At 39.5% G+C, this 12,533-nt stretch overlaps 1 protein-coding gene across 14 annotated transcripts in view; it reads right to left on the bottom strand.

The window, feature by feature from the left end:
- The window catches only part of CSNK1G1 (casein kinase 1 gamma 1), a 150,257-nt gene that overhangs the window by 20,239 nt on the left and 117,485 nt on the right, over positions 1-12,533 (bottom strand). For 10 of the 14 annotated variants that reach the window (XR_004320373.1, XR_004320371.1, XR_004320369.1 and 7 more), the window contains one exon: positions 2,176-2,286. The exons of the other annotated variants lie outside the window; for them this stretch is intronic. Coding sequence is in view for 4 of the 10 variants with exons in the window: in XM_032480968.1 (XP_032336859.1) it covers positions 2,176-2,286 (111 nt within the window). In the remaining 6 variants the exon portion in view is untranslated. The remainder of the gene's footprint in view (positions 1-2,175; positions 2,287-12,533) is intronic. 14 annotated transcript variants of the gene reach the window in all.

The following is a 12,533-nucleotide window of genomic DNA, read 5'->3' as shown; positions in this document are numbered from 1 at the left end:
TATGATTGTTTTCTCTTGCTGGAAGCTTGAAGGATCTTCTCTTTGTCCTCAGTGTTCTGAAATTTCACAATGATGTACCCTCGTGTGGCTCTACTATCCATTATGCTGGGCACTTAGTGGGCCCTTTAAATCTTCATGAGTTCTGGGAATTTCTTTTATTAACGATTTCCTCCCCTCCACTTTCTCTGTTGTCTCTGGAATGCCCATTATTTAGAAATCAGATTCCCCTTAAATCTTACATTGTGTTTTCTCCTATTTTTATCTCTTTGCTCTACTTTCCGGGAGACTTACAACTTTATCTTCCAAACTATTAAGTTTAAAATTTTTCTTTTTTACGTTTTTAATTTCTAAAAGCTTTTTTGGGGGGGGGGGTTGTTCTTAGAATGTTCCTTTAAAAGTAGCATCTTTTCCTTGCTTCACAGCTGCAATATCTTCTGTCTGAGAATTTTAATAACAAAGTATTTTTTGTGGCTGCTGCTGTTTGTTTTGGTTTCCTATTTTATTCATGGTTTCCCTCTGAAGTCTGATAACGCCTGATTGTTTGTTCATATTTAAAAGTGGGAAAGTGTAAAGTTAACTGGCACTGTGAGTTCAGGGGTGGGACTTATGGATCTCACTGCGGAGTGATCTGACTGGGCCATTTTGTTAGGGAAGCCCTGTTGTCAGTGTGCTCAGATGTTGTCTTTGGGGCTGGCCAGATTCCCCAGAGAAGACTCAGTCTCCTGCCTGGAAGGTACACACCTGGCTGTCAGCATTTTCAAGTACTAAATGGGGAGAGCAGGCAGTCAGCATGCACACAGGCATTTAATCTCCTGTTTTCCTGTATAGAATTCTGTCCCTAAATGTGCCTCGGACTTACTAATCCAGAGACCCTCTATTTTGCCCTCTCCAAAGAACAACAATTTTGGTCTCTGCTGGGGAGGAGGAGAGCATTTAGGGATCTCTGGCTTCTTAAACAGACTTAACCCAATCTTCTTTATTTTAGCATATGCCGCTCCGCACCCACCTTCCTCTTATAGAAGGCAAATTTCTGAGCCTTTTGGGGATTCTCTTGTGTAAATAGGCTCTCAGTTTTCCCCTATATTAGCTTAGAATTCAGTTTTCTTGGGACTCCTAAGTCATTTAATAATTGCCCAACTGCTTTCCAGCTTCTAACATTTGATTCTGTTGCCTCCTCTTCTGTTTTCTCCATCCTTACATGGATTAATGCCTTAAAAAAAAAAATCTCTTTATCATTCTTTTAGTGTTGTTTCAGGAGGAGATGAGAGTAGATCTGTATGTCCAGCCCATCATTTTTACCTGGATGTTCCTATGGGAACATCTTCGGTTTATAGGACTGAAGCTATCTCGAAGCTGTCTAACTTCCTGAGAATAACACAATCTTCATGTAAAGGCGTATCCTAGACAATCCAGCCTATCAAGATGCATTTCTGTGTGCAAAAGGCACTGCCTATCACTTTATAAGAATTTATATTTGGTAGCTCTGGGTTCACTTGTGTGTCCCAACAGCTGGTGTTATGTACCAGTATGAGAAAAATATTTAGATTAAGAGTTTTAAAATAGTGATATATACGAAAAGTTAAGAGGCACAAGATATTCTTAAGTACAAGAGAGACTTGAGATTCAAAATAGTCCAAGTGAAATCAGAAATAATTCTCTGAGATGACACTTTTTCCAAGGAGAAGAAAGAAACAGCCCAGCTCCCTGGGTGCCTACTCATCAGTGGTTGAGTTGGACCGATGAACAATCTCACCTTACGTGCTAGGGCATATATCATTATAATGAGCTACATATGCAGTCCTCTGTCCAAAAAATACTTATTTCATTAATTTCAGGTCTTTACAGTTAACAGACTTGACACTAACATACTTCTGCCTTGACATTATTTATGGTTTATGAGTGGATCAAGGCAGCAGGATTGGTTTAACCAGAAATCAGTATCAGAAATCTATAAACATTTCTTAGTCAATGACAACCACCAGCAACCATCTCAACAAGTGGTTCTTACAAGTCCACCTGGGCAGGAAATCAACACACAGATGTTCAGTTAACTATAGAAGCAGCTCAACCTTTCAGTAAGTTTCCATTCTAAAGGGACTCGAGTTTCCAAAGCAAGCCAACATTCTACCAGCCAAGCTGGGAAGGCCAGGAAGAAGCAATAAAGGCAGTAAGTACCTGCACTGATCCCCCATGGCGGTCTGCAGCCAAGTGAGACGTCAGGTACGAGGTATTGGTCTGCCGGCTGGGCTGGACTTCCCACTCTCCTCGGCGCTCTGACGATGCAGTCTGCTCAGGCATTAGGAAGCATGAGAGCAAGATACGGAAGGAAAGGTGAAGCAACAGCAAGCAATAACAAAATCAAGTACATTAGTGTCCCTGAGGGTTTTATTTCTGTTTTGGATTTTGAACTAACAAATGCCGCAGAGCAATGAGAAAAAGACAGCTTGGCTACATTCATTTCAGCCTAATGAGCCAACACATGACAGTCTACAGCATATCATCTCTGCCCAGACACAGAAAAACAATAATCACCAAGAGAGGAGGTTGAAAAAAAAAAACTATCAAAAGCTGGAATCATCTCTTATTTTCCATATTAGTAAAATCTCAGTAACCACTAAGCAGACCAAATTCAGAATGTTAGGATCATTGGACAAAGGAACAACCATACTTACAAATCATTTCACTGATTAAAGATCTGTCTAGATAGACTATAATCAATACAGAAAATTCCTAGCATTAGGAATCAAGATAATATACCTCTTCCTTAAATTGGGAGCCCACTACTCTCAACACAGACTTCCACAAGGCTTTCAACTAAGATAAAATGAGTAGTGGCTGGAATATGCTTTCTTACCTAAAAGAATGAATAAAGTATCTCCTCAAGAGTAGGTTCACAGCCAAGAATATGAAAGGATGGGGGAAAAAACAAGGCTACAACGTTTTTCAGATTCCTCTAGCTAACATAACAGCCTCTAGCCTGGAACTGGAAAAAGCTGAGATATGATTACTATGAACCATTTCCTTCCAGAAAGCAAAAGGCAGGATCCTTTCCCAGCAAAAGAGGGCTTTCAATACAGAAGCTCACTGGGTTCTGCTTTCACCTTTGCTTGCCATTCAGGCTCTCTTCACTCCTTCTTTACCTGTTTTTTAGATCTCACACTATCCTGATCTTGCTCATATGTGATATTTGTTCAGAAGAATCTGTCTGGGTGCCTCTTCCCCTGTGCCAGATGGCTGAGGAGGTGTTAACATCATGATGCTCAGCTGTAACAGTCCTAAGGCTCTACAAAAATGAAAGATGAGGTGTTGGAGAGGCAGCAGCGAGGCATTAGTAAATCAAAGTTTAATTGCTGCTGATATGAACAGCAGCAGGGGCTGGGATGTGATACTGCTGCTCTGCACGAAAGCTAGTAAGGATGCTATAAATATTAGAAACGTCCGCAGCTATAAATGTTGTATTCTATAAAAAAGAAAAGGAAAGGTGAAGAAGCAGTAGTTTGAGGCTCCATATCACTCTCCCCCTTCTGTACCTCCTTATTGACTAGAGCTGTTTAAAGCTCATCTATAAATCACCAAAAAGGCTTTTCCTGTTTAAAGAAAAAAAAGCATCCACCAGCTACAATTTACTTATCTTCTTTATTAATGGAATAAGAAATTACATGGGTACAGCACTATAAAAGATTCTGGCCACGTTTTCTGATATCCCTCAGGGAGTGAGCATATTCTGTAAGAAGGCAGCTGTATTAACTTGCTTGCTATATAATTTAACAAGTGAGGAGTTTAGTTCCATACTGCTTATCATATTTGAGAGAATCAAGCTATGGAACATATCCCCCGACTCCAATTATTTCTGCCAACAGAGGGTCAGATGTTTCGTTTTCCCAAAATAAGGATAAGATATTCATATCCTCAGAGCACTTAATTTCATTTATTCTCACTTCTGGAGATTTAAGAATATGTCTTCCTCTAATATTATAAGCAATACCTGTAACTAATATCTATCAGTGATAGCATCTTCAGTTCTCTCTAGGACTTATAAAATTGTAATATTTAAGTAGATTATTTAAGCTCCTAACCTACTATACAGAATTATCAGTTCTCAGAAAGTTTAAGTGCCTAAAAAATATCCAGAGATTTATAAGCCATTTGGTGGTGTTCTGAGTTCTGTGATACGTGTTCAATGCAACTACTTCTCTCATGAATACTGTTTTGCATTTGTTTTTAAGGCAGATGAAATGTACTTAAAACCCTCATATGCTTTTGAGCTTAACAAAATCCTGGACAGTTGGTGAGCTGCTATTTCTATTTTTACTGAAATGCATATCAGAAATCTGGTTTGAGGGCTGAGCTCATTTTCCTAGCCGACCCCATGCTCTGAGGCTGGGGCTCTCCCTTCTGAGTAAAATGGCCCACATTCTGCCCACAGAACGTGTATCTTCTAGGCCTTTCTCTTACCTTCTGAGATGGCCTGTAATCTGTTTATGGAGTGTACATCTCTCTAAATAAATCTACTTTTACTCAAAAAAAAAAAAAAAAAAGAAATCTGGTTTAATGCTACTGTCTGACTGACTCACAGGGATGTGTACTTGTTTACAGTCATTCTAGCGAAATAAAATAATTTGTTGGCATAATCAAGATTTTTGTCTAAATGAAAGCAGCAAGACCTTTTTTCAAAGGCCTAAAAGTCATACTCCATCTCCATCCTCAAAGTGATGTACTATTTATCTTTTAAGAGAAAAATAATGTTAGTGTTCCTGATTGCTTCACAAATGCTTCCACTGTGACACGTGAACATACAGTGCTAGCCTGCTGCTCGCCAGTCCCTTCTATATCCACTGACAGCAGCAAAACCAGGCAACAGACCTGAACCTGGGGTTGTTGGTTTATTTCTTTGGGAATTGTTTTTCATCACAATGCTAAACTCTACGGCTATACTGGAATTTAAGGACTTGGACTGGGATCTAAAAGTTGATGCAGAAGGGGTTATTTGCTAGTTTTAGAAACCAACTGAGTGCCAGGAGCTAAATGAAAACAAGGAATGTCAACAACCCCAGGACCCTGCTCGTCTACTTTCCCTTGAAAGGTGTTCTAGGCAAGGCTGTGTACACAGGGGTTATGATCTGGCGTCATCTGCACAGAAGCCAGTTATACTAAGCAAACCAGCAGAGGAGACAGGCATGTAAACCCTTCATTCTTAAAGATCACTCATGCACACGTGTTTGCCTAAAAAGCAATGGGAGCATCCACGGGTAGAAGAGTCATTCAGCAAAACCAATCTCTCTGCATTACTTGAGAGGCAAAGGTCCACATGGAGTGTGTAAGTCCCCAAAGGCAGCAGCAGGAATCTCAAGTAGTGGGAGTTTCTTGGGGTAACTGCTTTAAAATCTTCAGTTGTGACTGTACTACCTGCATGGAAATGCTTGGTTTATTATCTAGTAGGCGAATGTGGAAACAAGAAGGCAGCAATCCAGCACAGCATAAATCAAAGGCAAAGCTGGCAAACACAGAGAAGGGAAAACACGGAAGCCTGGTAGAAAAAGCCAAACCATCACATGTGCTTAGGGCAGAGGAGGTAAGTCTCTCCCAGCAATCACTTGGCAGGATTCATGGACAGACAGTGGGGAGACCAACACTAACAAGAGGGCAAGAAAATGCAGTCTGCAAACACCTCAGATAACCACCTCCATCTGTGGCTTGAATATTATCTCAAATTTTTACTGGAGATAAAGCTACTTTTCTGAAGCACAAGGCAGGCAAACATCTTCCTCCCGTTGTAGCAAACAAATCATTAAATTCTATATAAAGTTATTTTGAAAAATTAAGTTTGGTTACATCTACAAAGAACTTCATTCATTTTACTTTATGGCTCTTAAAATGCTTTAAAAGTTGTCATCTACAGAGAATATTTCCGCCTCCCATGTCATTCTTCTAGGCCTCATTATATAATTACAGTCTTCAACTATAATTACCTAGAGACTGACTAGTACCAAAAGGTTAGCAATGAATACACCGTATTGCATTCTGTCTTACAATTCTCCCAAAATGAAACAAAGTTTTAATATAGTACATTAAAATATACTATATAAAACATATGTATTATTATACATGGTATATATTAAAATATAATTTTTTAAATATAGGGGGCAGGAAAAATGGTAAAGGAAGCATCTTAAAAATTTGGGGGGTATATATCAGACCTTAGGTATGAAATGAAAAAAAGCTGGTAAGGTTATTGAAGTGTACACTTTAACAAAATCAAAAATATCCTTCTATCAAGTTCACAAAATAGAACCAATTTTTCCCATGCCAGACAGAGACTGTTACATGAAATCCGTTAGGTGTGCAAATAGTGACTTCCTGTATTCCACAAACTTGATTAAATATTAGTGATGTTTGAAAATCACCGATAACAAACTGGAAGGGATTATTTCCAAGCCCAATACTATATAAGCCCAGAGAGACAGTAGTAGCAATTCTGTGAAGTGCTGAGAAAAATCACAGGAACCACCCTAGAGGTTTGAAACTCTCTAGTCAAATCCTGCCCTATTCTTACTCAAAATGGCATAAGACACGTCCCCTATGGAATGACGATTTATCTAGGAAGGATTACTCAAGAATCATCTTTCTACAAGGAGAGGCCTCAGAACACAGGGTGTCTGCTGACATATAAAGTTTTATCAAACAGTGCATATAGACAGAAGAGAATTTTTAACATGGAATAGAGTTGACGTGAGCAGCCGAGACTAGGTGACGGAATGGGAGAAGCTAAGAAAAGAGCTGTATTTCAGTTTTGCACTTGCTTGTTTCACTGTCCCCCTAGGAGTTAAAGCCCCAGAAATGAGGAGGGACAGCTCACTCTGCACTGAGCTCTGTGCTGGAGGGTGGCAGGGCGAGCGTGCAATCTTTACACCCGAGCTCCTGCCACACTAGACAGGAGGCAGCAACTTAGGAAATTACATGCAGGTCAGAAGGAAGCCAATAATCTCTAAGCCAACTCATCTGCCCCTTAAACTAGCAGACTCGGAACCTTGCTGAAAATGAAGCCATACTCTGTACAAGGAAGGGAGTGGAGAACTCATCAGTTTTATTTTTTAAAATGCTACTGGACTTTTAAAAAAATTAATAAAGTTTTTGTAAAGATCTCTGACCATTTACTTAGGAATCTGGCCTAATCTCCTCTTTGGAAAAGCTATGCTTACAAGCAGCTTCATCCAGTAAGCATCATAGCACTAAACCACAAAGTTTATTCCTAAGGCTACATGTTCCTTAAATCTTTACTCCTTGGAGTCTAGACACAAACAGAACAAATCTGAACCACTTTTGTACTGGGGTGTATCTTCTTCAGAACTCAATATGATTTGACTCTTTTTAAGTTTTGTTGTTTATTTCTTGTGTTTATAAGGGGCTGAGTTAGTTTAAATGTGGGTCTTCTGGCAGGATGAAGGATTAGCTTTACTGATCTTTGATCGTATTTTCCTCCCTAGTCAAACCGGAGAATTTACAAGTGAACAACACATCTAGTAGAAAATTACAAAGAATAAACTCTTTCCCTTACATATATGTTGCTCATATAAAAATGAGTAATATTTGAGGATTCAATATGATCAGGGGTAGGACACTATGTATGATAGAATTTAATAATTCTTGATGGCCAATATGACACTTTCCAACCTCAAAGCAGATCTGTTCTCCCTAACCTTCCAGGCCAAGTACCCCTTTTTCAACATGCCCACAGAAACCCTACCAAATAAAAGGAGTCAGTGGGAGAAAAAGGGAACTATCCAACTCGCTGAACTATGGTAGTATGTATTTGTGTAGCATTTACTGAGTAAGGATGGTCACAAGCTTAGATTTCAAGTTCTGAAAGGAAATGTGCTGGTCTGCACATCCCAGTCAATGCAATATTCTACATTTCACACTGTCGAACAAACACACTGCATTAAAACCCTTGACAGCACAATATACTGCACTTTCATATTAGATGCCTGGATACCAGCAGGACTTACTTTCCGACCAAATTTGATCAGAATGCAAGGGAAGCTTTGGCAGGTAGAAACAGGCAGAACCATTAAAGTCGTCATACCTTCCTGATGGATGCAGGAAGTTCTAACGCAGAGTTCTTTAAGAGGAACCTTGGAACTGGGAAAGGACAAATACCAAGGAAAAATGACAGAAAAGACTAACCCACTGTGGATCCTTCTGAGTGAATACGGCTTTTAGGAATGTTTTTTCTACCCAAGCTCATGATTTAATTACAGTTCTCTAGCTGGGTAAATTAATGTTCAAACCAATTGTTCTTAAGCATCTGGCATTAAAATAGTTTTAAAAGGTAGAGCCAACGTAGGTGAGTTTAAGTGCAGTCCTTTGGCCACCACCATGTTGGGATCTATTACTGCATCTAGGAACCAAATACTCAATGCAAGTTCAATACACCTACATTCTAGACCAGCAAAGCAAATTTCCCCTGAAAATTCCCATCGTGATGGAGAAGACCCAATGTAATCTCCTGAACTTGCTTTGCAGCAAGAAACTGCTGTTTTTCCACACCCTTCCCCTTGAAGAGGCAATCCAGCCCTACTCTGGCTGCCAAATAAGGCAGAACGGCACTTTGTGGAAACAGAAAAAAACGAGTAGGAAAAAAACTTTAAAATTTGTTCTTCATGGAAGGTTAAATAAAAATCTTTATTTTAAACAACCGTCTGGTTTCATCTATACTTTTCATCTGACAGATCCGTTCATTCATCATTCAAACAATTATTTATCAAATGCCTACTATTCCAAATATTATTTTAGGTGTTAGGACTACAGCAGTGAACAAAATGACAAAAATCTCTGCCCTTACAAGGCTTACATCTGTGGAACCTGAGGTCCTCCGAAGCTTAAATGTCCTATGGTCTAAGTCTTGGGATAAGCGAAAAGCAAGTTCTGAGCACCTCTGCTTTTCTCTCCTACTCTAAGTGCGGGACTGAACAAACAGCGCCTGTTGTTCCCAGGCTGGCTCCTCTACTGCACAACTGAGGGGCAGGTTTACCCAGGACAGGGAAGCTCTTCAGGCATTAGCATCACCGTCATGTCCACACCTTGACTTCCAAATCTCTCAGGTTTTCTTTTGAGAGCCGTCCTCTGCCTGCCAGCCATCTTCAGCTGGAGTGCACTGCTAGCGTTTAAAATGCAAGATGCCTAAATTCATACTCCAAATAAGTTTCTTCCCCAACTTTCCCACCTCTAGCAACAGTACCACCTGCCTCCTAATGACCAAGGCTTAACATCTCAGCAACAGCTTTGACATACGCTTGTCCCTCAACCCTGCCGTACACGTTGGCTGCCAATTCAGACAGATTATATCCCTGTATCACTTTTCAATTTTGTTTCATTTTCACCACTGCAGCCCATCTAGGCCCCCTTTACCTCTCAGGGGAGCTACTGTCTTACAGGTCTCCATGCTGGCTGCCAGGCTATTACCCTCTTCTGTGCCAAAACATTGCTAAGGCAAAGTTTTTCATCCTATCATCCCTCTGTTCAAAAACCTTCAGTAGCTATTCCCTACTGGAATCGGTACTAACTCTCCCGCCCAGTGTTTCAGAAGACTTGTCTCCTATATTCATACCACATATTTTAGCAAAATGGAACTAGATAATTTGTTGTTGCTCATATTCCCTTTTTGCTTGGAACACCTCTTTCCTTTCCACCTAATTCTCCCAAGAGCTTTTCAAACGCAGCTTCTTTCACGAAACTCTCTGTCGTGCTCAGACTAGATGAACTGTCTCCTCCTTCCAATCCCTGGAGATAGTAACCTGCGACTTGGGACGCTTACCTGTTCTGCCTTCTGTTCTAAGTTCTGTGCTGGCTACCTGGCTTATCCGCTCGTCAGAACTCTGAAGACAAGGACGGTATCTCCAGGACATACTTTCGCATAGCAAGTCCTCAGCTAGATTTACTGAGTCGAAACTGCTGAAAAAAGGTTAGGTGACTCTAAAGTAAGTATCTTTCAGTCTCTCTCAAGGAAAGATTTTACCTTCTTTTGCTGATTTCAAAACTTGAAAAGAATTAGTCTAAAAAAAAATCACACTGCTTTTGATTCTTACAGCCATAAAAAGGACATAATTGGCTGCAATTTTTCTTTAAAAAAAAAAAAAAAGCATAAACAAACGACCCTAAAGACAGGACAAAAGCAATGAGACCACAGACTGAGGCCCAGTGTAAGGGCTGAATAGACACTACAAATCCATTTACCCACAGTGCACAGTGCAGAAAGAATTCTACCCAGCAAGAATTCAGAATCCTGCTGGAAAGGAGGTATAAAATTTGCATTTATGTGGGGAATTTCAATCCCTCAGCAGCCATGGGATACTAAAAACCCTAAGAGGAAAAAAAAAAAAATTAAGCAAGACTTTCAAGACTCAACTCTTTAAACAGAAGCTTGCTGCCTTGCAGATGAGATTTCCTAATTACACACCCTGGTTTAATGACCTTTCATTTAAAAAGTGCACTGAAATTCACTGTACTTTTACTCTGATACCAGGTATGACCTCAGTTTTCACCCTGGCAATCTAGGTTTTTCAATCATCTCTTTTTCCCATACTTTTAAAATTCATTCAAAATAGCAGCATTGCTTATGAATTCACTGAAGCAGAAAAGATAAGAGAAACTTAAGGAAACGCATATTTTAGTTTTTAAATACTCTAAAAATATGAGCGGGCAGACATGTTATGACTTCACTGACTACTTAAATTATCTATCTTTTCCTTTCCATACCTTCCCTATTTAAATGCATTTCTCATTATAGGGTAACACAACTTCACTGTGGAACAGTTGGAAAAATATTATCCACAATACTACCACTTCCAACACTATTTCTGTTAATATTTTGGCATTTTCTCCTCCCACTGATTTTCCCATTTTCCTTTCCCCTGAGGGAAAAAAAAATCATGAGGTATTTCTAATTTTGTTTTGTGATTTCTTCACTATAGAACCATAAACATTTTCAGGTTACTACAAGTTTTCCTAAATATCATTTTAAGTGGCATCATAATATTCCACTGAATGAATGCACTACAACTTATTTTATTTTAACCCAGTTTATTTGATAAAAGATTTGAACAGACCCATAGCCATTCCCTCACAACTGGATAGGTGGCTCATTTCTAAAACTTTGCTAGAAGTGGCCTTGTGAGAATTTAATGTTTACAACTTAATCTGTATGTTGGGTTGTTTTATTATGATTGATTCTAAAAAGTAAAATTATTCTACCAGAGAGGACAGTAACTTTATCAAATTACTTTCTGGAGAATTTGTAACAATTTGCAAAGTCAAGAGCAATGCATGAGAGTGTCCTGAACTGGACACTCCACACTTCTAAATAGGAGCTGAAGAAGTCAACTGTATTCTGCTGTCAAATCAGAAGTCGGTCAAAATATAATCCTTAGCTAATTACTCTGATTAAAGTATAACCCTGGACCCAGTTAGTGTACACAGTTTGCTAAACCCCATTTTTCTACTTACTCTCCTATTTATTCTCTAATACAGATTTCCTTTCTTCAGACATTTTTTTCTTACCCAATATGCCACACTTTGCCAAAAGTATGCACTTACTGGTGAGTGTACCTATGTTTGTATATGTACGTCACTGTGTGTACGTGTGTGTGTATATAATTCTAGTTTTTTTTTTTCACTTTTCATTTCTATTTTTTTAAATTGAGGTGTAGTCAGTTTACAATGTTGTGTCAACTTCTGGCGTACAGCACAATGCTTTAGTCATACATAACTATACATATATTCATTTTCATATTCCCCTTCACTGTAAGCTACTACAATCTATTGAATATAGTTCCCTGTGCTATACGGTAGAAACTTATTTATCTAGATACTATTTTTAACCTATGTACTTTCACATGTACATCTGTGAGGTGTTTTTGTATTTTACTGTAAAAATGTCTGTGACTATAAAACAGTGAGGTCAGGGATGAGGGGGAAACAAGCTAACCTGATAGGTGATAATGATTATTTGTGTGTGTGTGCATGTATCTGTTTATTAGTCTTTGCACACCTATCTGTTGAGGTACTCATTTTTCTCTTAGCAATATATATAAGGATTAAACTCATCATATTTACTTCCCAATCCGTTACCCCTTTGTTTAAATGTTGTCAATTTGCTCATTTTTTGGGGTGTGATTGCCTCTTCTGTCTTTAGGCAGAGAGAAACCTCTCATCCAAGCCAACAGCTTCCCAAACCATGAACACTGAAGGATGGATGATGTGCCTTCTCTGGAATGGCCTAAAGCAGAGCTGAGTGCTCCCTGCAGGGCCAGATCCTGGCCGGCTCTAGAATTAGCTTGGATCCAGGGACAGAGGTGGGGTGGAGGTGCCAGTTCATGTCCAGATCAGCTGGAAGTCCATGTCACCCACCCTTCTTAATCAGCAAGGGCCCAGCACGGGTGAGAGTTGCACACCAGACTGCAGATGAGACTCAAAGTGGGCCACCCTGTTCCCCAGTGTGTCTGGCAGGTCTTCTCGGCCTATGGCAGACTGCCCCT

Source organism: Camelus ferus, chromosome 6 (assembly GCF_009834535.1).
Source record: "Camelus ferus isolate YT-003-E chromosome 6, BCGSAC_Cfer_1.0, whole genome shotgun sequence".
Lineage (NCBI taxonomy): Eukaryota > Metazoa > Chordata > Mammalia > Artiodactyla > Camelidae > Camelus > Camelus ferus.
Note: the sequence above shows the minus strand (reverse complement) of the source record. Positions and strands in the feature narration are given on the sequence as shown.